The 27,817-nt window shown below is 34.9% G+C and overlaps 1 protein-coding gene across 1 annotated transcript; it reads left to right on the top strand.

Annotated features, from left to right (window-relative positions):
- Window positions 1-109: 109 nt before the first annotated feature.
- Window positions 110-27,817, top strand: C5 (complement C5). Its single transcript, XM_080402926.1, has 41 exons — window positions 110-342; window positions 1,335-1,527; window positions 2,467-2,629; window positions 3,241-3,311; window positions 3,920-4,011; window positions 5,852-5,934; window positions 6,416-6,506; window positions 6,837-6,942; window positions 7,644-7,770; window positions 8,122-8,237; window positions 8,466-8,666; window positions 9,225-9,428; window positions 9,887-10,096; window positions 10,276-10,425; window positions 11,311-11,437; window positions 11,738-11,803; window positions 12,398-12,598; window positions 13,216-13,306; window positions 13,749-13,825; window positions 14,460-14,599; window positions 15,280-15,501; window positions 16,080-16,140; window positions 16,709-16,798; window positions 17,061-17,273; window positions 17,421-17,496; window positions 18,369-18,528; window positions 18,982-19,077; window positions 19,366-19,537; window positions 20,386-20,591; window positions 21,382-21,534; window positions 21,859-21,921; window positions 22,726-22,807; window positions 23,456-23,507; window positions 24,183-24,285; window positions 25,038-25,112; window positions 25,207-25,312; window positions 25,500-25,586; window positions 25,961-26,050; window positions 26,344-26,427; window positions 27,245-27,383; window positions 27,657-27,817. The coding sequence occupies exons 1-41, from the start codon at window positions 278-280 to the stop codon at window positions 27,784-27,786; spliced, it is 5,034 nt and encodes a 1,677-aa protein (XP_080259052.1). The 5' UTR covers window positions 110-277; the 3' UTR covers window positions 27,787-27,817.

Consider the following 27,817-nt stretch of genomic DNA (forward strand, 5'->3'; position numbering starts at 1 on the left):
TTTCACGTAGCTATCAAACTGAGAGAAAGTTAGGACTGACATGGGATTACTCTGATCATACTTAAAAATTTAAATCCTACATTAAAAAATTCCTACATTTAGCTGTTTTGGCTTCCTTGGGAGGGGACAATAACATTTCAGTAAAACATGATCTGCAATTAATTATTAACTGTGAGTGAGATGTTTTGGTATTTCTGTTCATCTGCTGCAGAAGCCAAACGCAGTTTAATCCAGACTCATTAACATCTATGGTTTGCTGTTTGTTGTCATAGGCACTATGATTATTTTAATCTATTTTTTTGTTTTGCTATTTTCTGGAACAACTTTTAGCCAAGAGAAAATGTAAGTAAAGCATCTATAGACTATAATGGAAATGTTACTTGATTGTTGTCTGCTATTTTAGGTAAATTGATACAGAATTTAAGTAGAGCAAATACAAAAAGCACTATCCAAATCAATGTGTTTTCACAAGCAAAATTCTCACTAATGTATGTGGGACTAATGTGAGAAAAAGGACTGATGCTTCTGGAATTACTGTATTTGCTGCCAAAGAAAGAGGTAGAGTCATCTCCTTATGTGCCATAAGATAAACATGCAAAAAAATTAAATAAAGCTGCTGCTCATTAGCTCTTCTGTAGTGCCTCAGTGCTACAGGTGTGATGAAAGCTCTTCCTTAAACTTGTACTTAGTAATGTGGTTTTGATTCTTACATCTGTTAACAATAGTATATAGAAAGCTGCCAACCTAAGTGCTTTTGGCATTTCAGAACAAGAAGATGCACATGTATCAAATGTTTTCTTCAGTGGCACTTTAAATGTTTTACTTACATTACTTGTCAGATACGTAAAAGCCTGGCTTGTACTTTTTTGGAATGATGGTACTTTGATTTATGAAGCGCTGAAGAAATTAAGAGTAATCCTGCAAATATTTATTCACGCTTGCCTTTACAGTACGTTGCCCCATTCATTTTGATAAGAACTTTACTGGCAGGAACCACACAAGTGTACTATTTGGGAGACGAGTGTTTCAGGGTTTAATTGGGCAAAAATAATTATTATTTCCAGGTAAATAGACAGTTTTAGAGGACATGCTTTTGTGTGTCTGCAAAATCAAATCCATAAACGTTACCTCAGCTGTTGTTCACATTACAGTTTTCATAAAAATTATTCTGACTGGGGCTTTACTATTTTTAATTAGCGTCTTAATTCTAAGACTTAGCCTGGTTATCTTGTTTGCTTTAATGGTGCATGCATAAGTGAATTACAAATGGAAGTAAGAAATCTGAAATAAATATAGTTCCATCACCCTTTTATTGGTTTATATTCCATATGCAGTTATGTCCTTACATCACCAAAGATCTTCCGAGCTGGGGCATCTGAGAAAGTTGTAGTCCAAGCTTTTGGTTACGATAAGGAATTTCCAGTCAATGTTGCCTTAAGAAGTTTTCCAGATAAGCTTGCTGTTTATTCTTCTGGCTATATTTCTTTAACTCCAGCCAACAAATTCCAAGCTGCTGTAACTTTAACAGTAAGGAATTCAGACTTTTCTTGCAGTGTTTTTATTGTCATGCTTAGTTCTAAGTGTTAAAAAAGATTAAGGTAAGTTTTCAGTGGTTTAAACTGGGATGGGAAGCCTAGCACCCCAATTTCTCACTTTGCCATGTGTAGTTTATTTAATATTAGTTTGTTTGAAATTGAAATTACAATGGGTAAAATTACTGTGAAGGAATGACACCAAAGTTAAGCATATACATATATCAAACTATTTTAGAAACATTTTCAGTTTCGTAACTTCAAAATGTAAAAGGGAGAGAAGATAGAGAAGTGTTGAATGTGGATGAGGTATGTCAATGAAGTGTTCAGAGTGAGCCAAAATGGTAACTAAACTGAGGTTCAAGACTTGGTCTGGTTTCTTGGTGACAAGCTCCAAAGGGGCCCAGCTTTCACCACAGAGATTGAACTGATTTGCTTGAAGCAAAGAGTGCAGGAAGCTAAACGGGTTTCTACTGAAAGCTGATAACTGAGATGGTTTTAAATGGGGTTAGGCCTCCCAGGAGGTGCTGCTCCTCGCTTAGTTTTCCTTTTCAACCAGAGTAGCTATCTCACCGAACTACCAACCACAACAGCAGCCTTGCTGGAGGCAAGATTCATCACATGTATAAGTTGAAGTCTGATAATTTGTACTCTCGTAACCTCATAACTGGGCTTTGCACTTTGCTGTTTTAGTTCTGGACCTAAATAAAATGCAAAATCTCAGAATACCTGTTTGTAGCTTAATACTCCAGACTGTCATCTATGATGTAAGCAAGAATAAACCCTTGCGGGTGTTGATGTTTTTATGTAATGATAATCAACAACAGTATAGTAATTGCTGTTCAGATACTCTTCCCAACAAAAAATACTGTAGGAAAAAATACTTGCAAACTATTTTAATATTCTCAAAAATCTTTTATTTCATCTCCCTCAGCTTCAACCAACAGATTTACCAAGAACAGATAATTCAGTCCAGTATTTGTATTTGGAAGCTGTTTCTCCACATTTTACAGGACTAAAAAAAATTCCTGTTTCCTATGAGAATGGGTTTCTTTTTATTCATGCAGACAAACCAATTTATACTCCTGATCAGTCAGGTAAATAATGCTTGTTTCTCTTGGCTGTTATTTGATTTGTAAAGACCGTTGACTGCCGAGGAACTAGGATTTAAATGCCCTTCAAACTCTTGGTTATGTTATATTGCCACAGCTGCTATTTAATTTTTAAATCAACAGAATAATATTTTGAACTATTTGATCATACTGTAGAAATTAATCACTTCTCCCGATATCCTCTGATTCCCTGCTCTCTACACCCTAAATGACTAATCTGTGTTGCAAAGAGTGAAAGATATTCCTGGAAATATGTTAAAAATACTTGTGAGAAAATATGACTGAATCACTGGTTTCATGTAGATTGAGCTCTTTTCCCACGGAAGTGATATGCTAGGATTGTGATAGTAAAAAAACTGTATTGCACTGTGATGATTCAATGTGAAAGAGTAGTGGTGCAGGGTCTCTCGTTGCTAGCATGAATAAACAGTTCGGATTCCATACTGGCACAAGGTCATGAGCATTCTATAAATACTAAAACCTTAAAAAAATAGTAGGGATAAAAGGTTGGGTTTGAGGGTTTTTTTATTTGCTTGGTTGGTGTGTTTTTTTAAATCTCTGTAACAGTATGACTGAAACTGTAAAAATTCTTCCAGTGAAAGTCAGGGTTTACTCTCTGAATGAAGAACTGCAGCCAGCTCGGCGAGAAATTGTCCTAACTTTTATGGTAAGTTGTAATTTAATTTATTATTAATTGTCTGTAGATCATAAAAACTATAAATGCAGTTAGATGGTAAATCAGTATTGCAATCAATATTTAATAAAACTTAGATGTTTTTGTAAGTAGGCAGATATCTTTTAAAACATCTAAAAATGACTGCATAGTATATAGAAGTTTTCAAGTCCCAGATCTGAAGTTGTTACAAAATGGGGAAAAAAACTCCAACTAATAGTCTTTGATATTTGGGGAAAGGATTTTTGAGGGAATGTTAATAATACATGGGGTTTATTCTGTTATTTTATTTAAGATATAAAAATAATCACTATCTACTATGTTTTTTAGCCTTTAACATTAGACTTGTTATTACAGTAGCTTTTTAACAATTTAAAGCATTGTGAAGTAACAGCTTGTAGTTGTTGGAACCACAGTAAAATGTTTTGTCAGAATTTCAATCTGAGCTGTTCCTAAAAATATTTGTGTTTTCATGCTGTGAAATGGGCAAAACTCTTAGAAAAATATGTTACAGCCAGGCTCCCACTGAATTCACAGAATGAAAATTTTCTTTTGGTAAGAGTCATCTGTAACTGCTGATTCTTTCCTGTTATAATTTAAAGGATCCTGAAGGAGTACCAGTTGATATTCTAGAAGAAGACGATTTTACTGGAATAGTTTCTTTTCCTGACTTCAAGATTCCTCCTAATCCTAAGTAGATTTATTTAATGCATTTTGAGAATTATTAACATAATAATGCCTTTTCTTAAAGACTGTCAGAGTGTCTCTTGGTTGATACACAGAGAGTGCATGACTTGAAACTTGGAGATTTCTAACATTTCACGTGACGTGAAACCATGGTATAAATAAGGAACTTCTGACCAAGTATTCTGCTTTTTAGTTGACTTCCAAACTAGCATTTGTCTCCTAATGCCAAGTGGGAAGCTTACTCTCTGTTTTGAAATAGATGGCATATGCTCACTGTAATGAGAGAAAGTAAGGAGATGTAGCGAGTGAGAATACTGGTGATAAAACTGAAATTAAGGAACAGTTAGTGGTAGGTTTGTCTTGCTCAAATAAAAAGGAAGATTAACAAAAACTAAAGCTTTCTACTGCGGAGATAGAAACCATGTTAAAGATGTATTGATTTCAAGGAGGGGAAGCACTCGTATTTCATACAAATCAGCAAGTTTTCCAGTAACAGCAGCATACAAAAAAAAAAAAAAAAAAAACCCCTCTTCAGTTCTCCTTTTAGTCTTGAGAGGGTGCTGAAGATTCACTGAGTTGACAGAAGGATGCTAGTAGGGCTTGGAAAATAATTTTTGACTGATTAACTTTTCATTAGGAAATTAGCAATAATTTCAGTCTGAGTAAAAATTGATTTTGTATCCTTCTTGAAACCGAGTATCTGTTAACAGTAGACTTGTGTAACTTTTATTGTGGCACTATACGACTGACAGATTGTAGGAACTGATCTATAAATTATGTGAATTGCAGTTGTGCCTCAGTGCTCTAGTCAAGAGAGAAGGACCCTCATAGAAGTCTGCATGAATCCTTTTGAGCATTTTCTTGATCTATGATACGAATACATTTTTCAGTGTAGATGTATACCCATTCTCTGTCTATGCAAGACGTTAACTAACATGCTTAATATTTTTTTGTAGTATGTATATGTCAAATTATTATTCAATCTTGGATCCAACTTGAACTCTAAATGTTTCCTTGTAACAAAATTACTTGCTTTTTTGTGGAATTTCTGAATTCCTTATTACTTATAAATGGGATAAGTGTATTGAACTTGCCTATATATAACCAAAGAATTGATAATTGGTCATACCTTCTGGCCTTGTTTTTATTATTAGGGAAAAGACTACATTTTTCACTTACATTGAGCAAATTTCACTATGTTACAAAACTGACACAGATGAAATGGATGTAGTATGTACTATGGGATCAAGTTCCTTTGAACAGTGAGATAGGAAGATACACACATTTAGATGTGCCCTGCACATAGAAGTTCTGTGGGTTTATGTAAAGCAATTTGAAATGAAGCAAGTGTCTTTTGAGTGCTTCTAGTGGCAAAGAAAAATCATCCGAATTATGGTAAATCAAGTATGTGATACGTATTAACCCTGATCACTGCATTGGAACAGACTTGTAGCCACAAACAGGCATTTGTTGAACCTCAGGAGTGGTAGCAGGCAAGTGAGAGAAGCCAGCAAATAACGTCTTAATGGCGCTGGTTACATTTGCAGTCTTCAAAATGTGTCTCTGTTTATAACTATAAAACAACAAATTCCAATGGTAGTCATAATGCAAATAATGGCGTATTCTTTCCCAATTTATTTCAATGTTTTAAACTAAGTTTCAAGTAATTATTAAAATACCAAAGCAGAATCTTCTCAAAGTAGGCATTGAATGTGTGCAAAAACTTGGTGCAGAATTATTCTCTTTAAATAATTATTAACATGAAATATTGCTCAGTAGTAAAATTAATTTTTGTCTTCAACGTTAGTTTTCATCTTTAAAAATGTTTGATTGTTAATGTTTCATAGGTATGGAATTTGGAAGATTGAAGCCAAGTATAAGAAGAATTTTGTAACCTCAGCTGTTGCAAAATTTGAAGTTAAGGAATATGGTAAGATGTACCCATACTGTCAACCTTTGTTTTTATATTTGTATCTGTGAAATCTATAGAGGACAGCTATAGCACAGGGGAAGAAAATGCAGAAATGCCTGTGGTGATGTTGATCTGCAAAGGGCTGCAATGTAATGCCAAAATGGCAGTGGCAGTTCAAGCTAATCAGTCATATCAGTATAAGCCTATATTAATACAACTTGCCTATAAAATGGAGCTATTCTTTGCTACGCTGGATCATCTTGACATAGTTGCACAGATGCCAAATGTGGAACCAGGGCAACTGCAGGTAACTTAGGGCTTTGAACTTGTACTTCAGTATGGATGACTGACAGCTGCATTTTGGGGCTATAATATTGCCATTCAAATAACTTGAAACAAACGTGATTCTTTGATAGCTATTCAGAAAGGTCTTTCTGGGTACCTATGGATTAATGTATGAAAAGACATCTAAGTGGCTTTCTTTTCTACTCAATTTCAGCAATGCCAAGCTTTTCCATCGTCATAGAGCCAGAAAGTAACTTTATTAGTTCTGATAAATTTGAGAACTTCAAGATTGTTGTGAAAGCTAGGTAAGGAAATTTGGCTTTGATTTCTAAATATGTGTGTATCTCTGCTTTTACCTGAATGATTCTCCCTTGTCCAGAAGTTTCCTCTTTTACTTCCTCAAGAAGCCCTATCATCGCAATCCTTTCTGCTCTGCAAGAGAACCAAGTGACCCTTTTCAAAGTTCTTACAAAGTGGTTGTTTTTCAGGATTGTTTTTCAGCAGAAGTGTTTAAAGCTACACAGACTTCTGTTTTTTGTCCCTTGCCTAGGAAATCACTTTTCTTCAAAAACAAATGCTTTGTTGCAACCATTACAGTAATCTTAAAAGTATTTATATTGTTGCTTTGTTCTCAGCTATTTTTATAATAAAAGGCTTGCAAGTGCTGATGTTTTTCTTCGTTTTGGAATAATTGAAGAAACTGGAAAACGAATGATACCTCGTGCAATGCATGTAACTAGGGTAAGAAGCAAGCCTAGCTTGTGCAGATTTCATATGCTTAGTTCGGGACTGATCCAATTCCACTGGAGTTTTCCCATTCAATTTGATGAGAATGGGTCCCAACTCCTGGTTTGCAGCGACAGCTGTTCAGTGTCAACTGTTCCTATGTAATACTGTCATCAAGGGTTATAGAAATGCACTGTAAAATGAAACTTGGACAGAGGCAGCGTCTGAGACAAAGTAATTTCTGGTTCAATTACTCACTTGGGTAGACTGTGTGGTTGAAATTTCTATGAAAGAACTTTTATGTGCTCTATTACATAATACATGAAAGAAATCAAATGGGGATAAACAGCAAAATTATATTGATGTATTATGAGGAGTCTGTTCTCCACCAATTATCCCTCCCTCATTTAGTCTGGCCTTTTTGATTTAGTCATTGAAGAATTATAAAAGGCATTATCTTTCCTCATTTAGTGAAGATAGCTCTGTGTTATTCCTACCTCTAGTTAGGCCTGCATGCAGACTTTGCAATATGTGCCATTGGTTGATTAGTTATCAATAATGTTAGGGAATAAGTAATTTTTTTTCATTAAAACATCTCCACCTATGATTTCCTCTGAAAATAGACAATTAACAGAAGCATGATGAAGTTAGAATTTGCGTACAGTGCATCTTATTTCTAAATTACTATTAAGTAATGATTTATATTTCATTTCCAGATTGAAAATGGAGTTGCTGAGATCAATTTTAACAGTAAGAAAGCAGTGAGTTTTATAGGGCTTCAAAATCTAGAAGAATTGGATGGCTCATATTTATATATTGCAGCATCAGTGTTGGAGTCTATGGGTAAGTTGCTTTTAATCAAATGTTTTTAACGTATCTGCAAATGTAAACAGAACTAGAAAACAAAATTATATGGGTAACTTCCTTAGCGTCAGACTTTTTTTAGTATTCTGAAGTCCTTCTTCCAAAAATTTAAAAGGATGAACAGCCCATCCACCACTGTAAAAATGCATAGGGATTAATTTTTTTGGGGGGAGCTATTTGTTTTCACAACAGTACTAGGAGTTGACTCTTTAGATGCAAGGTCTATATAACTGCCTTTATAACAGACAACTTGTGCTGCCTTTTGAAGGCAAATGGAGAAAACAGAGGCTCTAGGATGTGATTATTAAAAGGGGCATAATATTTTCTTAGGTGGCCTCAGCGGTGAAGCAGAATTTGCTGGAGTCAGATTTGCTGTATCTCCTTACAAATTGAGTTTGGTTGCTACTCCTCTCTTTGTGAAGCCTGGACTTCCATTCTTTATTAAGGTTGGTTAACATAAGCAGTATTGTTGCACATTACAACATAAACCCATAATGCAGAAGCCATATTCTTTTTTTGTATATATTATTGCAGGTCTTAACACACTTTTGATTTCCATTGCCCCTTTACATTTTTTTATCTTGCTATTGTAGAAGAAGGTTAGCAGCTTGAAAGTTTTCTCCTGGAAAAATGTCACCATTCATATCAGAAATGTTACCTATTCTGATGAACAGGTGCAGGTGAAAGATACAGTAGATCACTTCGTTGGAAATGTCCCTGTAATTCTCACTGCAAAATCATTTAGTGAGCAAATGGATGAGACTGAGTTGGTATCAGAGGGTTCAGAATCTGGGAGAAGAAAAACAAGCATGAGTGATGGAACTGCTTTGTTTGTTGTTAATATCCCATCTGATAGCAAAATACTGGAGTTTCAAGTAAGTTAAATTGTTGCATTAACTTATTTCTTCAAGGGTTTAATTCTGTGCTTTTTGTGAATGTACAGCACTAATGAGAAGATTTCACACAAGTTAAGAGTTTATAAACTTGGAGATTATGACGAATAATCAGTGAATAAAATGCAGGTGCTATAATGAAACATTACTTCTCTATTGAAGTCTTGTTCTGAAACAAAGTATCATTTGTCACATATTTATAAAAATCTATAAACAAAATGTGTGGAAAAAAAAGCTGAGTGTGCTTCCCTCACTATGTAGGGAGGCATATCATTAACCTTTTCTGCTCTATTTAATTATCTACCTGCTTCTCTACACTACCATTTTGTATTTGACTTGATATTGGTAGATCTTTTCATTGAAGAAGATATGAAAGTCTTGAGTTGGCTTTTCTTTTATTAATACCTCTGAATAATATGTTGCAGAATGTTTTTAATATTGTAATTGTTTTCTTAAGCGTAATTTTTCAGAAGTTAGGACACATGGGTTTTGTTTTCTCCTTTACTCAAAAAACTTTTAGACATTTTATTATCTTTTCAGGTAAAAACTGCAGATTCACGTCTTCCAGATGAAAACCAAGCAAGTAAAACCTATGAAGCAAAAGCTTATTCCTCATTAAGTCAGAGTTATCTATATATTGACTGGACTTCAAACCACAAAATACTAGAAGTAGGGGATTTAATAAATATTAATGTATATCCACATAGTCAGTATATTCATAAAATACATCACTACAGCTATTTGGTAAGTAACAGATGTTTCCACATAAATTAAGGAATTGTGATTTAACATATGGTCACAGATGAAATACTTCAACAATCAAGAACTATCCACAGCATAGAATGCATGCAGTTCAGACAACTGTTCCTTCTGTCTGTCAGTCTTAAGTGTAAAAAATTGTTAACAGTCTCGTATTTAAATTATATATTAGATCTCCATGGTTTTGAATTCTCACCTGACAGAGACTGGGATTGAGAACACTAATGCAGGAACTGAAATAGGAACAAAGAGAAAGAGATGCAGAGACAGCACTTCTTTTTAGGGGATGAGGGAGAGAGTTCCGTGCCTTGAACTAGATCCACTGGTCCCAAATGCATTTTTGTGTGTGTTGGATTATATCCTAATGCAAGTAATTGCTAAAGGTAAGAAAAATATTAATAACAAAATTTGACTTCTTTATTCTCCATCTTTTTCTATTATAGATCATGTCAAAAGGGAAGATAGTAAGCTTTGGAACTCAGGAGAGAATTAAGGATTTGGAATATGAACATCTAACTTTTCAGATAACCCAAGAAATGGTTCCTTCAGCACGTCTTATTGTTTACTACATAGTCGTAGGAGAAGAAACTGCTGAATTAGTAGCTGATTCAGTTTGGCTGAATGTGGAACATAAATGTGGGAATAGGCTTGATGTGAGTAGCAGAACAGGCACTAAAATTTGTGCGTGTGCATTCATTTTATGATCAGATTTTAATTTGGACTTACACCAGTTTTTTAGCACTTCCTCGATTTATTAAAGTGTCTGCCTTCAGATGGATTTATTTTTGAGCAATGTGCTTTAAAATTACTTATATTTGTTTTCAATTTGTAGATTAAGCTGCTATCAAGCAAAGAGACACTGAATCCAGCGGAAGTTGTATCACTTAACATGAAGACAGAATTCAATTCATTTGTTGCTTTGTCATCTACTGACAAGGCAGTATATGGAGTCGCAGGAACAGGAAAGAGGGCAATGGAAAAAGTTAAGTAGTAGCCACAAAAGAATAACAAGTTGCTGTTAGTTTTGTGTTCACATTCATATAGCTGTTGTGTCATGCATTCAGTAAGCCCGAAAATAGGCAGGAGAGCAATTCAATCCAGAATGAAGTTGCTGGTTTAAATCTGACAGTTCAAAATTATAACAATACTTTATTTACAATATTTTGACTTCTAGTAAAAGTAAATACTGGTTTTAAAGGCAAATCTGAACTGCCTCATCAGAACCCTTCACACCTGGCCAAAAATAGGTTGCTGTGTTAGAGGGCTCCTTGATCGGAGAAGCATGGAGACTACATTCTCCTTCTTAGCTCTTCCTATAATCTTTTGAGGTTATATTTTTAAGGCAGACTAGTAGAATGGTATGGCAAATGCTATTCTGTTCAGTGGGTTATAGAGGTTTTCAGTCTTTATAGAATTTTAAATATGCATGTATGTAAGTAAAGCCTACATATCATCTAAAGAATTTCATTCCTATGATAAAACACGGTGGTTTTTTAATACTTCAGAGCAGTCAGATACAAAATACGTAGGAGAACAGAGTACTTTTGTACCAGCCTTGAATCATTTGAATCTGTTTCATAGCACTATTGAATTGGTTTTAAACAGGCTAGTCTGAGTATTGCAACTGCTATAAACATGTTTGTGAAGCATTCCACCTTGATCCATCTGTGTGATTCTAACTCTTACGTGGGGTACAAGAAAGTGGCTGTGCTGCTGCTTGAATTAGCTCAAATATTGCTAAATGGTTTTGTTCAGTGTGTTGTGAGGACATCTTCCAGACTGGAGTGCCCTTTCTGCAAGTCTAACTCTCGTCCATCATATGCTATATCCCACATTTTAGTGAGCTGCTGGTGTGTGCTTTCCTCAGGTAATGCTACAGCTGGAAAAGAGTGACCTTGGGTGTGGTGCTGGAGGAGGACGGAACAACATTGATGTATTCCGAATGGCTGGGCTTACGTTTTTAACTAATGCAAATGCTGATGATTCAGATGAAGGTATATTCCTTTAAGATGAAATTGTAGATTTTCTTTTCTGAAATATTCTATTGTGACTCTAAATTGTTATGTTGGGACTTATTAGGGAATGCATATACTAATGATATTTGAGGAAGGAAAATACTGACTTGTGGATCAGTTACAGTAATAGAAATGAAAATACTTTTGTGTAATTAAAATAATAAACAGAAAAAGTCTCCCATATTTGGAATGTCATTTTTATGGAATTATTTTTAAGTGGACTGTGCTATTACAAAAAAAGGTCATGTCTTTGTACTGATTCACTTATTTTTTGAACAGGTGAAACTTGCAATGAAGTTTTAAGAAGCAAACGGTCTGACTTCACGGAGCAGATACTCAAAGAAGGTGTCAAAAAAATCTTTTAAAGTATATAATTGTGAAGAAAAAAAAAATCACATCCATTAGAAATCAAGAAAATCTGAGCACTAACTAATTTTAATTATTGTCATTAACTTAATGTAGCAGAGAGAGAGACTGAAAAATATGGAAAATAACTTTAGAGAGGACCGCATTTATAAAGTTTCTTAGCCATATGCTGAATGTGAAGTCTGCAAGATTTAAGTACAGGTTGAAAATACGTGATTTTTCTTTTTCTGAAGAGATGTAGCCTGAAAACTCACCATACTACCATATGGCAGTCTTTCCCAATGACCACCTGCCAGGGACCAAGCCTGTCAGAAGAATCTTTGACTGTTAAGAGGAGTTGTGTTACATTTTAAGGTTTATCTAATCTGTATTTTTAATTCAGAATAGTAGTGATTGTGTGTCACTAGCTTTTGAAAAGTGACAAGTTTATGTGCTTCCTCAAATCTGTACCTTCACTGAAATGCCACACGTTTTAAAAATACATTTGATTTAAAAATACATTTGATTTAAAAATACATTTGATACAAAGAAAAACTTAATCTCATGAAGTGAGTTATTTTATTATTATTTCAGCATCCAAATACGTACATCCAGAAATTCGAAAATGCTGCATGGCTGGAGTAAAAGCCTATCCAGTCTCTGAGACTTGCAGTGATAGAGCTCAGCGAATTCGGCATAATCAAAAGTGCATTTCTGCGTTCATAGACTGCTGTGAATTTGCAAATAAGCTGCGGGAGAAAGAGCCTAATAAGCTTCTAATATTGGCAAGAATGCGTAAGTACTAGAGCTTTAACTCTGCTGTGGATATTTGGTGAAACACTTCCAGTGGAATATGGGTAAATACAAAGGTGATAGTTTTGTTAATCTGTTAACCCCTCCCTATTACCTGTCAGGGTTATTCCAGAAAGAATTGTACCAGTCTCCAAAGACTGGTTGTACACCCCTGAAGAGGGGTAGGAGAGCAGTTCTTGATTCTGTCAAGAGCTATATTCCATTCACCCATATTTGGAACAAGCAGAACTGAAATAGAATAGCATCATTGTCTGTGAAGGCAATGCTAAATTTGAATCCTTTCCCCAGGCCCAAAACAGCCAATGGGTAACATTTCCCATTCTCTCCCTATTATTGCTTGTTAACAAGTTAATATTGGATTATCCAATATGGATATCGGACAGGTATTCACATGTGCAAATAGATGAGGTGGGATTAACACAGACTTTTGGTTGAGGGTATTGAGATATATTTTTTTCTCTTGTATCAGGACTAACCTGAGGCAAGTAAGCAGAATACAGTATCACAAGAGACAAAGATAATAATTTTTGGAGCCTTTGGTGGAAGTCTGTTAGCAGGTGATTTGGTTGGGTTCTTTACTTGCTTTATTTGTTCTTCAGATTTTGAGGGTACCTTGGAACTGGATGAGGCAGCAGTTCGTAGCTATTTCCCTGAAAGCTGGTTATGGGAAGTTCACCGAGTTTCTCCAAGGTACTGCTTTTCTCAGATCAGTTCCCAAAATTTGACTTGGTCGTCAGTTTTATAGAAAATATATGCTAAAATTGAGGTAAGCTGGGTAGCCTGAGTTGTAGCAGAGATGTGTGCTGAAATGCAGTCTTATACAAACTATTCCTGCGCTGTTTCCCTCCATGCAGGATATGCTGTCTGGTGCCCAGTCACTTTTCCTTTCATTTTCAGCCTCACTAAACACCAGGTTCTGTAAAGTCAGCTCAAACCAAGTTTATAAACCCTCCGCCCCCAACCCCCAATTCAGAAGTCCTGTTTCCTAGATATGCTCTTGTATCTTCTCATACCTAGTCTCTCAGGTAGGAGTTGCTCTGGGCATGTACTGTCTTTGTGTTGATTGATTAGCTGTTGGCTTTCACAGATGGCTATTGAAAATGCATAAATGTACAAATCCTTCTAAACACAGGTCGAAGACTCTGTCTGTCACCTTGCCTGATTCGCTGACTACCTGGGAAGTACAAGGTGTTGGCATTTCTGATGAAGGTAGGTGCTGCAACCTGCCTAGATTGTAGCTAAAGAATTAGGGAGCTTTTGTGTTTGGATTTCACAGAACCTCTCGTTGCAGTTGATGTGTGTGTTCTAAAATGTTTATTTTCTGGTTGATAAACAGGAAAAGAAAGCATAAAATATGTATTTTAGGTAAAGGAAACCATTTCTTGTTACGAATGTAAGTGGCTTGGAAAACAAAGTCTATCTTGTGTTTGACGGTGGCCCATAATAAATGACTTAAGAATATAAGAAGAAATAGTGAGTGACTCTTCCCTGGCACAGCTTTACAGTGTCCTGCTATCAGTAGCTCAGGGATGGGAGGAGAGGAAGAAGCAAATTTTCTGACAGATATGATAGTCCAAACAGAACATTTGTTTTTCACTTTGGAAAGAGGAGAAGGAGCCCAAAGGTCTGGTATGTCAGCAAGAATGTGTGCAGGATGGGAGACAGCAACTTGGAACAGGAGGCTAGAGCCTGGTCACTTTTAAAAAAGCTTGGACAATTTCAGAGTACGTGTTGAAAAATGATAAGTCATCAGTAAAGGTGGCAAGAATGTGAAGAATTTTTTCAGACTTGTTTATCAGAAGGGTGGATAAAATAGTCTGATTTATGTTTTTAATTTTCTTAGGTATATGTGTTGCTGCACCATTGGAAGTGCAAGTTGTGAAAGATATCTTCCTGAGTGTTTATGTTCCTTATTCTGTGGTGCGAGGAGAACAAATTGAGTTAAAAGGAACAGTTTATAACCATAGAGCTTCTGCAATTAAGGTAATTTGTGGTCTCTGAGTTCTACAAAAATTAACATAATAAACTAAAAAAGCATCTCCCCTGGGAGTATCCAGTATAAACAGATCCTTGGATCAGATTTCCTCAGTCCTTCAGGTAGTGTTAATTGTGTTCTGCATAACCATAAACCAATGAAACCCAGTCATTAATTGTTTCATTTCCAGCCATTCCACTGATTACAATATTGTCATGCTCTAGCCTAGCAACTTTGCCTCGTGAAAGTTAAAATACGATTTTTTTCTATTCTAATTTTTGGACACAGTGTCAAAAAGCAATGGGTTTTTTTAAATTACCTGTTCCAGAGATCAGAGATTACATTGGCTAGGAATTTAATATAAAAGGATATTTTTAAGGAGATACATGAAATTAAAGGGCAAAATTATTATTGAAAAAATCGAGTGAAGTATAGAAAAGTATGTGTATGAAGCAGGGAAGTGTATGTAGCCTTATACAGTGATTTCCTGGTGTTGCTAATGAAGATTTGTTAGTGTGTGTCTAGTGCAAGTAATGGAATTCCAAAGATAGTAACACTTGCTCATTGTAAATCGAAAAATAGTATTACAGTAATAGAATGCTCAATATAGGATTTCAGTTGCTTTAATATTTCTCTGGTGTTGTACCTGTCATGGAGGTGAAACATTTAAAATGTCTCAACTTTTCAGTTCTGTGTTAAAATGGCAGCTGGAAATGGAATCTGTTCTTTTGGAGACTCTGCAACCACTGGATCGAGGATACACAATTGTAACTTTAAGAATCTAGACGGCAGTTCTTCATCACCAATTAGATTCAGAATACTTCCTTTGGAATTAGGTCTTCACACTATCAACTTTACATTGCTGACAGCCGGGAACAGTGAAACTGTAGTTAAAACTTTACGTGTAATGGTAAGAAAAAAAAGTCAAAATGTTTCTAGTGGTTTTGAATTTCAAATTGATTCAGTCACAAGAAATAAAAATATGTTAATAAATAAATATTGCTTTATTTTACTATTATCAGAATCCAAAATATCACATGATATGATTGAATTCCCTGAGGTGTACACAGTGGAAAAATGCATGACAGAATATTTGAGTATGTACATTTTTAAGTTGTCATTACAAGAATTGTCAGGAAGATTATACATATAAATAGATTATAACTTAGTAAGCAAGGAGGATACCGTATTCTAAGTTATTTGGTTCAGATTTTCAACTGATTAAGCACGCTTCGCCAAAAGGCACTTCTTGGTAATTTTATACTTTCTTAACCTTTTATTTAAATGTTTTGTTAAATTTTCTCAAGAATTTTGGGAGATAGAACACAAATGTGTGTGGAATAGATGTAGAACAATTAAGTAAAATGTAACTACAGAGAAGGATGTAGTAGGCAAACATACTATGGCTTTAAATTGTTGTTTCAGCTAATACATTTGATTAAGCAAAAGTGCTTTAATTTTCTGCTTCTTCTATGTTAATAATTTCAGCCAGAAGGCATTAAGAAAGAGGTTCATGCAGGTTTCACTTTGGATCCACAGGGTGTTTATGGTAAGAGAAGTGATCATGTCTTTGTTTATTTTTTCATATTCTTGATTCATGATGATTAAGTTTTCTGTAATGTGAAAAAATCGGCATTTCTCCTTCCTGAAATATTCTTCACATGTCTTCCAAAGGATTTCCTGTCTTTTCATTGACTAACAAATCCATCTCAAAAGACCTAGTCTTTCAAAAAAATACTTGGATTAATTTCTTAAAGGAAACTTCATGTATTTTTTTACTGTGATATAATCCTAAGCTTTTCTCATTAGCAGATGCTTTATTAATGAAAAGAGAATGTGGTCTTATTTAACCAGAGATGAACCTGAACACACAATGTTTAGGTTCAGATCAGACTTTTTTTCTTAACAAAAAAGGCAAAACAAAGATTTGTGTTTGCATGTTCTTTTGCAAAGGTTGATATCGTTTGCATGTACATTTGGGTATATTTCTAGTTTTCAAGTTATCAGAGGTATTTTTTTTGCTGACTTCTCAGATAGTTGTAATCTTTAATTCTATTACATCTGAATCATCTGTTAATTTAGATTGTGCAGTGTGATATATATGCATTCAATTATAGGTTCAATGAAGAGACGACAAGAATTTCGATACAAAGTCCCACTCAATCTGGTCCCTAAAACAAAAATTGATAGAAGTGTCAGTGTAAAAGGTAAAATGAATTGAAACTTTGTCTGCTGCATAGGCACTTTCTGTATATATGTGCTTCTCCTGTTTCCTATTTCTTTGTTTAAAATTATCTGAATTTATTCCTAGTTTCTTATTTTGAGAAAAGGCTTTGCAAATCACCTTTTCGTGTAGAATTTTAAATACTTTATACAGCATGATTGCTTATAAGTATCAGTCAGATTCTGCCCTTGGATTCACTTTCATTATCTCTCATTTAAATAAATTTTGGGGTTTTCTTTCTGCAGGACATCTTATGGGTGAAGTGATTGCCACAGTCATCAGTCCTAGTGGTCTTAATAGTCTCACTAACCTGCCAAGGGGCAGTGCGGAGGCAGAGTTTATGAGTATTGCCCCAGTATTTTATGTGTTTCATTACTTGGAAGAGTCAAATAACTGGCATTTACTGGGTCCTGAAACCTTAACCTCAAGAACTCAAATGAGGAGGAAGATGAAAGAAGGTAGAAAAATATAACTTCTTCTCTTGCTTCAGAGTTGTAGGGGTGCAAAAACTTTGCTGAATGAGAAGGATAATATATCTGAATGAGCAAATATAATTTTAATATAAATCTCTTCATAACTCATTTTCTGCCCGATATATCACTTAGGAATTGCGAACATCTTGTCATTCAGAAATCCTGACTTCTCATATAGCATGTGGAAGAATGGGCTAGCTAGCACATGGTGAGTTAAAAATGTCTTTTGATTAGAATAGGTGGAAGAGGCTTGGTTTACTCCTTTGCTTTCATATTATAACTAATTTTTAAAGGGTCATACTTTCTAGTAACCATGAGAGGTGAGCTTGATCGTAGATTTAAATGGTGCTTACAGTTTTGTGTAATATGTTCTGATTCCTCATTTTCACTTGCTCCATCTTTTATTTATGTTCATAGTTCACACCATTACAACCAAGCTGGGGCAATGGTTAGATGCAGGCATAGCTGAGAGAATTTCTAGGGTTTTGCTCCGTTCTGAAAACTCTTCTTTGGGCTTCGAATTTTACAAAATGATTGTGTAGACCTTGGTTCCCTGCAGAAGCCGTAAGCTCAGGCAAAGTTTGCACCCCAAGTTTAAAGAAGGAAAGCTAAGTACAGGGACATGATACCTCTTGTTCACACAAATATATTTAAAAAGTATCAAACAGGAGGGGTAATACTGTTTATGGAAAACAGAATCTGCCATTGAAAATTAGGCAAAATACATTTTCACTGTCTTGCCTTTCAGAATGGCAAATGCAGTTGGCTTGTAGAAGGAAGTAATAAGATGCTTCAAACGCATCTTTCTTAAGTTCTGTGCATATGAAAAAGTATTCTTTTGGGGAAGTAATGAGTTCATATCCTGAAACATGGAAATTGATCCTAGTTTAAAATGACTTAGTAATTATTGCCCATTTGTTAAGTTAAATTTAAAAATCATGTGCAATATTTCTTTGAACTGTGGGAGTGTGTAGCATACCTAAATCATAAATAGTGCAAACTTGTGTCTAGCCTCTAGCAATGTGGTGGTATCTTATCTGCTAATCAAAACAAATATAATCTGTTTGATTTCTTTGGCAGGTTGACGGCTTTTTCCTTAAGGATCCTTGGACAAGTTAACCAATACATAAATCTTGATCAAATTTCTGTTTGTAATTCACTTCTATGGTTGGTTGATAGCTGTCAAATGCCAGATGGGTCATTCAATGAATTTTCAGGTTACCAACCAGTGAAACTTCAGGTAGGAAACGCGAATGTCTGTGCATATGCAGTAAAAGTAGAAGTCACCAGGTAGTAATGTGTTTTAGCAATACAATACATTTTAGGCTGTGTTTCACCAGAACGCCTATTCAAGACAATTTGGCTAGATTTGCCTTTTTTAAAATTCATTTAAAGAACAGCACAATATTGAAAACCTTTCTGTTTTCACACTAGAAGTAGCTGCTTGCTATTTCTTAATATTTAGAAAAAATATGTAGGATGATTTTACAATAGAATAGTCCTGTCTTGCCAATAACTATACATGTTTTAGTCTGTTTTTTTTACAAAAAAACTTACCTTACTTTTCAGGTTAAACCAAACTGATATTTCTTACAGGAATTTCTCAGTCTTCTTACCTAAACTGTAAGAAGTTCTATTTATATAAATTAACTGTTGGTTCTATTTAATTGTATTTACATATTTGATTTTGTAGGGTACATTACCTAAAGAAGCTAAAGAAAAATCTTTATATCTCACAGCATTTTGTATTATTGGAATTATGAAGTCAATTAAAATATGTCCTACTCAGGTAAATATTTTTATTTCTGCCAGCAGTCATGTTCTGGGGTTCTAATTTCTTCCATTTTCTTTAACAATTGTTCAAAAAAATCAAGGGTTTTTTTCAATTTTGAAGATCAAGATTTATTTGCTTTGTTAGTTTTTGTCTTTCAAACTGTAAAACAACAATGAAATTCTGGATCACTTTATTATAAGACATATTGTAAAAAGTATTATATATACCTGTATTATCTTGATAGATGTGTCTCTTTTAAAAATAGTCTAATAGATGTAAGCTGTAGCCTGTTCATCTTTTCAGAAAATCCATGATGCTAAAAATAAAGCAGGAGATTACTTGATAAAAAATGTGCAGTCTGCTCAAAGCCCCTTTACTATGGCAATAACTTCATATGCTTTAGCTCTTGTGGATTTGAACCACCAGTCTGCACGATCAGCGTTCTCTGCACTGAAGGAGGAAGCATCTGTCATAGGTATTACTAAACTCTCTCAGAGTCTCTACTGAAGTTGGCTCTTGGGTTGGCTGTTCTTTTAGTATTTTTAAATTCTCTAATGTGATGGCACTACTTGGGGAGTGGATTTCAGTGATGCTTGTTTTGGCGTAAGTGAGTTTTTAGTCCTCTGTGGCCTAGTATTTTTGAGAGATTGAATCCTGCTTTCAGCTTTTCAACAGTGCAGTTTCATTAGCAGTATGCAATCCAGCTAGGCATCTGTCATGCCCCATTGTATCACATTTGCTCTATCTATAAGCTTTCATTTTATACGGGTGTCCACAGTGGATTACTTTTGTCTGCCTCCTCATCCTTATGATGTGTCCACTCTCTTCCTTGGCTTGGAGGGGAATTTTTCACAATATTTCCCGCTGTCTTCACTTTTGTTATGTTCGGTTTTCTTCTCAATTTCTCACTGGTTGATGAGGGACTTTGTAGTCTCTTGTGAATGCTGTTCCTTTTTAGTGTATTTTGCCACAGGCAAGGAACTCAGACTGTTTTCTGCCAAGTAACGATTTCTACTGGAATAGAAACACTTTGTCCTGTCTGTTGAAAGTGGCTTTAATTTGTTTGGCCACTGTATTGCTGTTCAGGACCATCAATATTCAGATATGCATCAGATGCTTTGCATCAGGCCTGTTTGTCATCAGTTTCTAGTATAAATGTCAGACTTACTAGTGTAAGAGAAGTATATCTTCATCTCCTGTTAAAAATGCAGAGTGAGTTCCTCCTTTTCTCCTTGACCTGAGTAGGTAGTACTTCACCTTGTGTAGTCTGGAGAGTGATGCTTCTGTGTTTCAATCCAAAACTTTCTGTTTATACGATTGCAGGTGACCCTCCTATTTATCGGTTTTGGAAGGGTACTTTCAAAACCCTGGACCAACACACTTCCAAATCTGTTACTGCACAAATGGTTGAAACTACAGCATATGCTTTGCTTACGGCTTTGCTAAGAGGAGACAAAACCTATGCTAATCCAATCATCAAATGGTTGTCTGAAGAACAAAGATATGGTGGAGGATTTTATTCAACTCAGGTGAGCTTTTAAATATTTTGTTCTCATTCTTCAAGTACCAAAATCTGAGATGTCATAAGAGGGTAATGTCATTAGATGACCACATTGACAACCTCAGTTTCATCTGTTGGGATTAGTATCAAATGACTCTGTTGCCATTATATTCTTTGTCTCTGGGAAATGTAACTTCTTTTCATTAAGTCTATTATAATGAGAAATTTGCAAGCTGATTCCACTGACTTCAAGTCTGCTGAATGAAAAGAATCCTAGAAGGAAAAGTTGCTTTCCCAAAGTTTGTATAAAACAGAGTATTTCATTTCATGACATGGTATTTGTTCTTGTTACCCACAAAACTGGAACACAGTGTAAGAAGGTATGCATTTTTTCATTGTAAAAACTGTGTTAGGGTACATGAATAGACTAAAAGTCAAGTGAAAGTTGCCAGATTTCTAATACACTGTCAACTAGTCATACTATCTAGAATATTCCAATTCATGCAACCTCTCTTTTTGTAAATTACTAAAAATCTATGAAGAAAATTTGAGTGCTGTTTGTTTATTGCTGTTTCCTTGCTTCCTTTTTAGTACTTGCAGGCATTTCTTTAAATTGCACAAGTATGTCTATGTAATGTTATGTTAAATATTTTACCACTACATTAAGTGTACTGCTGAGACACTGCTAAGCTGTCTAGCTAGTAATGGTTACCATTATCTGTAATCATGTTTATGTGGCAGAAAATAAATTCCTTTGTAATACATTTTCACTTCTATTTAATTTCTGGAATTTATTCTTTATAACTGATTTTTGGCAGGACACAATTAATGCCCTTGAGGCCTTGACTGAGTATTCCCTTCTTGTCGAACGGCTTAATTTGGACATGAGTGTTAAGATAGCATACAAAAATTATGGAGACCTTCATGTACTGAAACTGACAGAAGATAATTTTGTGGGAAGAACCATGACAGTGAGTGAACAGTATTGCTTTTGAAAAGTGAAAGCAGAATTCTTAGCAGCTTGTTAAATAATTATTTGAACTTTGAAATGGCTACTAAAGTAGCTTTTTCTTCTAATATTCTGGTGCTAATTTGGTATCGCAAATGTTTGAGGACTTTGCTTATCTGCTAAATTTAATGCATTTGAGTATTCGTTTAAATTTAGTATCTGCTTGTTCCTATGAAGTTTATTTTGTAGAATGTGTTTGTAGCATCAGACAAAGATGTAGAAAGTAGAAATGCCAAGCAGATCATCTGACCTGAGTTGTTGCTAATAGCACTGTCTTTATTATTAGATACCTTTGGATGATGACATATATGTAAGCACTGGAAGCAGCACTGGTATAGCTACAGTAAATGTAAGCATGCAACTGATTTTTTTTAATGGAATCTCTGGTTTGTTAATATCAACACTGAAAAAGACTAAAATTTCTCATAAACTATTCAATTTATTACCCTTACCTTTAGACTGGAGTGATGGATATCACTGTGGCTGTATTTTAGATTAAGTACAAGCCATTTTATGACTTAGGGCTAATGACAGAGAAGCTGTGAAGTTTCTTCCTTTTCATCAGAAGTTTTCTGTTCTGTAAATCTAAATAGATGATCAACTTCATTTTAATGTTCATCCATTGTTTCTATCTCTGCTTAGACAGCCAAACAGGGGAGACTCAAGTTAGCTATGAATTTTGAGAAATTGCTCAATTCTTTGTTATTCTGGTGTTTACTCTTGGTTTGAAAAACTGTTTTCTTGCAATATTTAAAGGAATACTTTTTGTCTGCCTAAATAATAAGCTGTTGCCATGATATATTTTCTTCTAATCATAGCCTCTTCTAGCATCAAACTTAATAACATCTGAAATGTACATGTTCTTGTGTACTAGTATTTATGTTCACAAAATAATCAGGAATTTTTGGGGTAATATTTCTAATCTTGTAAATACGACCATCAGGAGTGGTGTGGTTTTGCTCAAGAATTCCCCATTTCTTTCTGTGCTGATAATTTATTTACTCTTGCTTTGCATACATCAAATCTCATCATGCTGTACAGACTTCTTTTTACTGCTATTATATTCCCCATATTATTATTTTTCACAAATGAATGCCAGTTTTAGGGATTGTTTACTGCTTCTGTTTTGTCTAATTTATTTGTACATGTGTAGGTGAAGACAGTATATAATACAATTGGTACTTCCGAAGAGTCATGTAACTTTGAATTGAAGATTGTTCCAAAGAGAGATGATGGTAAAGGGTTAATATGGTTTTAAATATTACTACTCAGGTCAGTGCAAGGGAGAGAGGAAAAAAACTCTTACTCTAACAAAGTGTTTCCTATTAAGAATAAGACTGTAATAAATTCTTCCACTTTCTAAATTTAAAACTGGAAAAGGAATTGGTAGAAGCCTCTTTAGCCCTCCTTGAAACGGTTGCCTTTTTGTGAACAGAATTGCTTTTTAATGTATTTTTGTTAGGTGCATTTTTACTCATTTACGGAAGAGTTTTTGCAGTTGGGGGTGTGAGGAATACAAACTTCTGGCAGAAGAAAGAGATATGGTGGGGGATGGCAGGGGTTTACAGGGAGTTCTACAAGGTACTGAGAGTTCTAGTCCAGTTACAACATGGTATATAACCACATCCTGAGCTTTTGCCATGAAGTAGTTTAACTTAAGTGCACAATAAACTACATTAAGCATTAAAGCTGTCATTTCACCTGAATTATGAAAGTAGTATAATGTTAGTTGTTTGTGGCTAGACAACAAGTTCCTATAAAAATAGCCACCTAAATGATTTAAAGAATTATCTTTCAATTATGAAAATGCTGTATGGGAATTTTGGATTGCTGTTTCTGAAAACATATAAAATTACTTACTTGACTCTACTCGCTATGAAAAGGTTACAGAAAAGAAGAAGGTGAGCCACTGGGGCGCTTAGAGGCTTGTGCAAAGTAAGTACAGCAGATGGGGTTTTTGGTTGGTTTGGTTTTTTCTTTTCCCAGTGATTGTGCCAGTGTTTTACATTTAAAGTTTTCATTTAACTGAGCGCTGGTTCTAAATGTCCTGGATTTCCTAGCATTCCTCCTTGCCAAGCTCCCACCTGAGTGTTAAGGGGTTGGAGCAGTGCAAAGTAAATGCACTGTTGGTCTACGTATGCATTATGGAATTAATTTAAGAATGTTACAGAGGCTTTCTGATGTTTTGGGTTTTCTTAGTTATTGTTTTAATATTGCAGTAACTGACACATTTGTATTAAATTTCTTTTATTTTTTAACAGATTAAAATGTTTTTATTTGCTAATAATTGTACCTGGTCCTCTGATCTTATTTCTTCTCGTTTCTTCAATTTTGTGTGTGTGTATAAACAGAAATAGAGCCAAAGGTCATGATCTCTTCAGGAGCAAGTTTTATTTTGATTTATATGTAGGTTTCTTGCAACATAAGTATTAAGAAAAGCTTCTTTATGCATGATATTTGCATAAATCTGAAATTACTCATCTAGCTATGATGTATGGGTTTACTGTGATCTAAATGTTGATAGAATTTTGCTTAAGTTTTTCTGGCATCACATTTGAAGATTTCTTTTTAATTTCAGTTATGTTTAATATTACTTTAAATCTGGTTTAGGTACAGGCCCGGCATGAGAGAGCCACGGTCAGGGTCTGCTCATGCTGTGATGGACATAGGTTTGGTTAGTGGATTGGAAGCAAATACAGAAGACTTATCTACTGTAAGTATTAGAGAACTTTTTTTCTTTTACTGATCTTTTTTTGACAGAACTATAATATTCTTCATCTTTTTCTGTTAGAATAGTGTGAATTTATATAATTAATTATATCCTTATTGCTTCTGAACTCTTCTAATACTAAAGAGAATAATCTACTTAAATCCAGATTATGGATTTTTGGTAGAGTCAGAAGCTAGGCATCTAGTTAAAGTTTGATATCTAGGCTTCCTCTGTTGTTAGTGAAAAGACAAGAGTGGATGGAGAGTGTTTGTCATCAGTGTTAGGGTAGTGTGAATCAGCCTCTGGAGATGCTGTAACTGCTAACTGGAAAGGCAGCACCATTAGTGTAAACACCTAACTGCAAGTTGGCTAAAAATTCAGTTCACAAACTGAATCTTTACAGTAGTGCTTGTGTTCATCCAGCTCCTGTTGGCAAGCATGAGAGTTTTTGTTAAAGGTAATTACTTATACTTACAGGATTTAAATAGGGTACTATACATGGACTCAAGTATTCTCTTAAGGATAATTAGCTCCTTCATTCTTTATTATCTTCATGTAATGAGTAAAAGGATAATTTCCTTAAAAGCAAACAAAAAACTCCAGTGAGAATATGAGCATTATAAAGAGGCAACACTAAAATAAGGGGCTTTTTAAATCTCAGAATTATGTTAAAACTACTGATCACAAAACATTCAAGGTCGTCCAAAAATGTTTAATTTGTGTAAGAGATTTTTCTCTGTTTTTCTCCCTTACAGCTTGCAAGTGGAGTTGATCAGTTGATAGCAGACTATGAGATAAAAGATGGGCATGTTATTCTTCAGATAGACTCTGTATGTTACCCTTTTCATAACTAAGCACTACTTTAACTCTTTGGAATAATTTTGTTTCCTTTAGAGCTCCTTAATTTGTGTGTCTTTCAAATAGGTGCCAGCTAATAAATTTCTCTGTGTTGAGTTCCGAATAAGTGAGCTTTTCCAGGTTGGAATGCTAAATCCTGCCACATTCACTGTTTACGAGTATCACGCACCAGGTATGTGTTCCATGTCTTCAAATTAATGTTTGTCTTTTAACTCTTTATTCCTCTTTAAAGACTGCATTTTTTCCGTCTTCAATAGCTTTGTAATCCTTTAAGCTCAGGTAACTTTTGACTTACAAAGTTTCAGTGCTGACTTCTTGGACTCTGATTTTCTATTTGTATTTATTTTTTAATATTTTAGATAAAAGGTGCACTGTACTTTATAACCCCTATGGAAATGATAAACTTGTGAGATTGTGTGAAGGAGATGAATGCAAATGCATGGAAGGTAAACTTTTTTCTTTAAAACATTTTCTCATGTCAGGTGGTGGGAAAATGCATTGTAGCGATTCGGACAAAACCACACCTAACACAAGGGAAAAAACATCCTCATAAGAACACAGCTGTTGTCTTTGAATTTTACAGTTAAAAAAAAGTTGAAAAAAAATGTGTGCAGTATTATCATGGGTGTCTGAATTAAGTTCAGGTGATTGAAGGTGTTATTTTGTATTTTAAATATTCATTGATCCAGCATGCAGTCCCATAATTACAGTGCTTCTTAGTTACAGTAGATTATCCCAAACAGGTAGAGGTTCATGATGGTTTATTTGAGGACATGTGATGACATTGTCTTAACACTGGCTTTTTTCTCTCTCAATGTAGCTGAGTGTAGTAAAGTACAAGAGAGACTAGACTGGTCAATAACTGCTGACACAAGGAGAGAAGCTGCATGCCAAAACGATATTGCATATGGTAATATTTGAATTGTCATTACCTAAGTGCTAATAAGTGCTGTGTTTTTCTTGCTTGATACTGTTCTAACATGGTCACGTGTCTTTGGGGTCAGAGGCAGGTCTGTGGCATCAGACGAGAGCACGGGTAGAACTCGTTAATGTTTCTTAGCCCTGCAGTGTATAGCTATAGCCATTGTTTTCCCAGAAATTAGTATTGTAAAGGGACATTATATTCACTGTCTGAGCATCTGTAAGACATGTAGTATCTATTGCAGGAGCAAGAAATAACAAAAGGTTTGTGTTGTTCTGCAGTTTATAAAGTGAACATCTTATCTCGCAGTGAAGAAGGTTATTTTGTAAAGTATTCTGCAACTCTTCTGGATCTCTATAAAAGAGGTGAATATCCTTTTCTTAATCTGTTTAATGATTTACTTAGAGTAAAAGCTGTGTAGTTGAGACCACTGAAGCAGCTGACAAAAATCAGCTGTAACATAAACCTAGTCATTTCATGAGAGTAGAAAACTGTAGTCTCAAATACAGCCTTAGAGAATTATTCTGTACTCTGAGAGGGGTAATCTTTGATGTTTTTAAACAGCTTTTCTGTATTATAGCTGTGTTTTACTATAATCAGTTAAATATCTTTTATGTGACAAAACAAGGTGAACATATTCCATAATCAATTAAGTTGGTCGTGAGCTGTTGTTTAAATGTCTCATCCACTCCACAGAATGCCCTCCCATACTGTATACATAATGATTGAAGGGTGATAATATGCAAGGATACGGTGTGCCTTGACTTTGCCCAGATTTTTCTGTGTTGGGCATGTTTCTGCTTCTGGGAGAAAGGACTTAAGAATGCTCTTGGGCACTCACTGGCTTACCTTTGGGAGAGGTAGCTGCTCAGAGGTCCTGCAGAGCTAAAGCTGATATTCACTCATTTTCCCTCCGAGTTTAAGCACCCGATATGTTCTTATAATTACTGTAATACAAAATTATTGAATGTACACAAGGCTTATTTACCATTCAGCTTTAATGTTAAAAATCTTTTACAGGAAATGTGGTTTATATCATCAGATTTTCGTGTTACATAACTAGTGCCAAATAGATCCCTTGTCTGTGCTGTACGGTAGAACATTTTAGTGTTTTCTGTCTAATATATGAGTTGCTGGAAATTTTCTTTGTGAATTTTTCCAATTCCTGGCATTCTACTTCAGGACAAGCTTTTGCTCAAAAGAATAATGAAATAACCTTTGTTAAAAAGAAGACCTGTACAGATGTTGAACTGAGCCCAGGAGAGCAGTACTTGATCATGGGGAAAGAAGCCTTAAAGATAAGCATTGGTTACAGTTTCAAGTAAGTAATTTACCATCAGGATATGCAGAGATTTAACCTTAAAGTGTGCTGTGAAGTGGCAAGTGTTTGTATATAATAATTCTTATGTAATATATAATTGGTTTAATTTTTATAGTATTAGTTCAACCAATAATTACACGTTTCAGATGTGTACATGTAAAACAGGATTATGAACACAAACCAAGCAATTTCACGTTGCACTTCTTTTTTTCTGTTTGACATTTTCCTCCCCAAATCTTAGCAGCAAATTGTCATCTTCTGTTGTTGTTTTAGATTCCAGTACCCTTTGGACTCAAGCACTTGGATTGAGTGGTGGCCTTCAAATACAGCTTGTACATTTTGCAAGGAGTTTTTAAATACAATGGAGGATTTTGCTGAAGATCTCATCATCAATGGCTGTTGATTTACTTGGAGAATTTTAAAATTAAAAACAC

The sequence above is a fragment of the Falco punctatus genome (genome assembly GCF_963210335.1).
Source record: "Falco punctatus genome assembly, chromosome: 9".
In the NCBI taxonomy this organism is placed as follows: Eukaryota; Metazoa; Chordata; class Aves; order Falconiformes; family Falconidae; genus Falco; species Falco punctatus.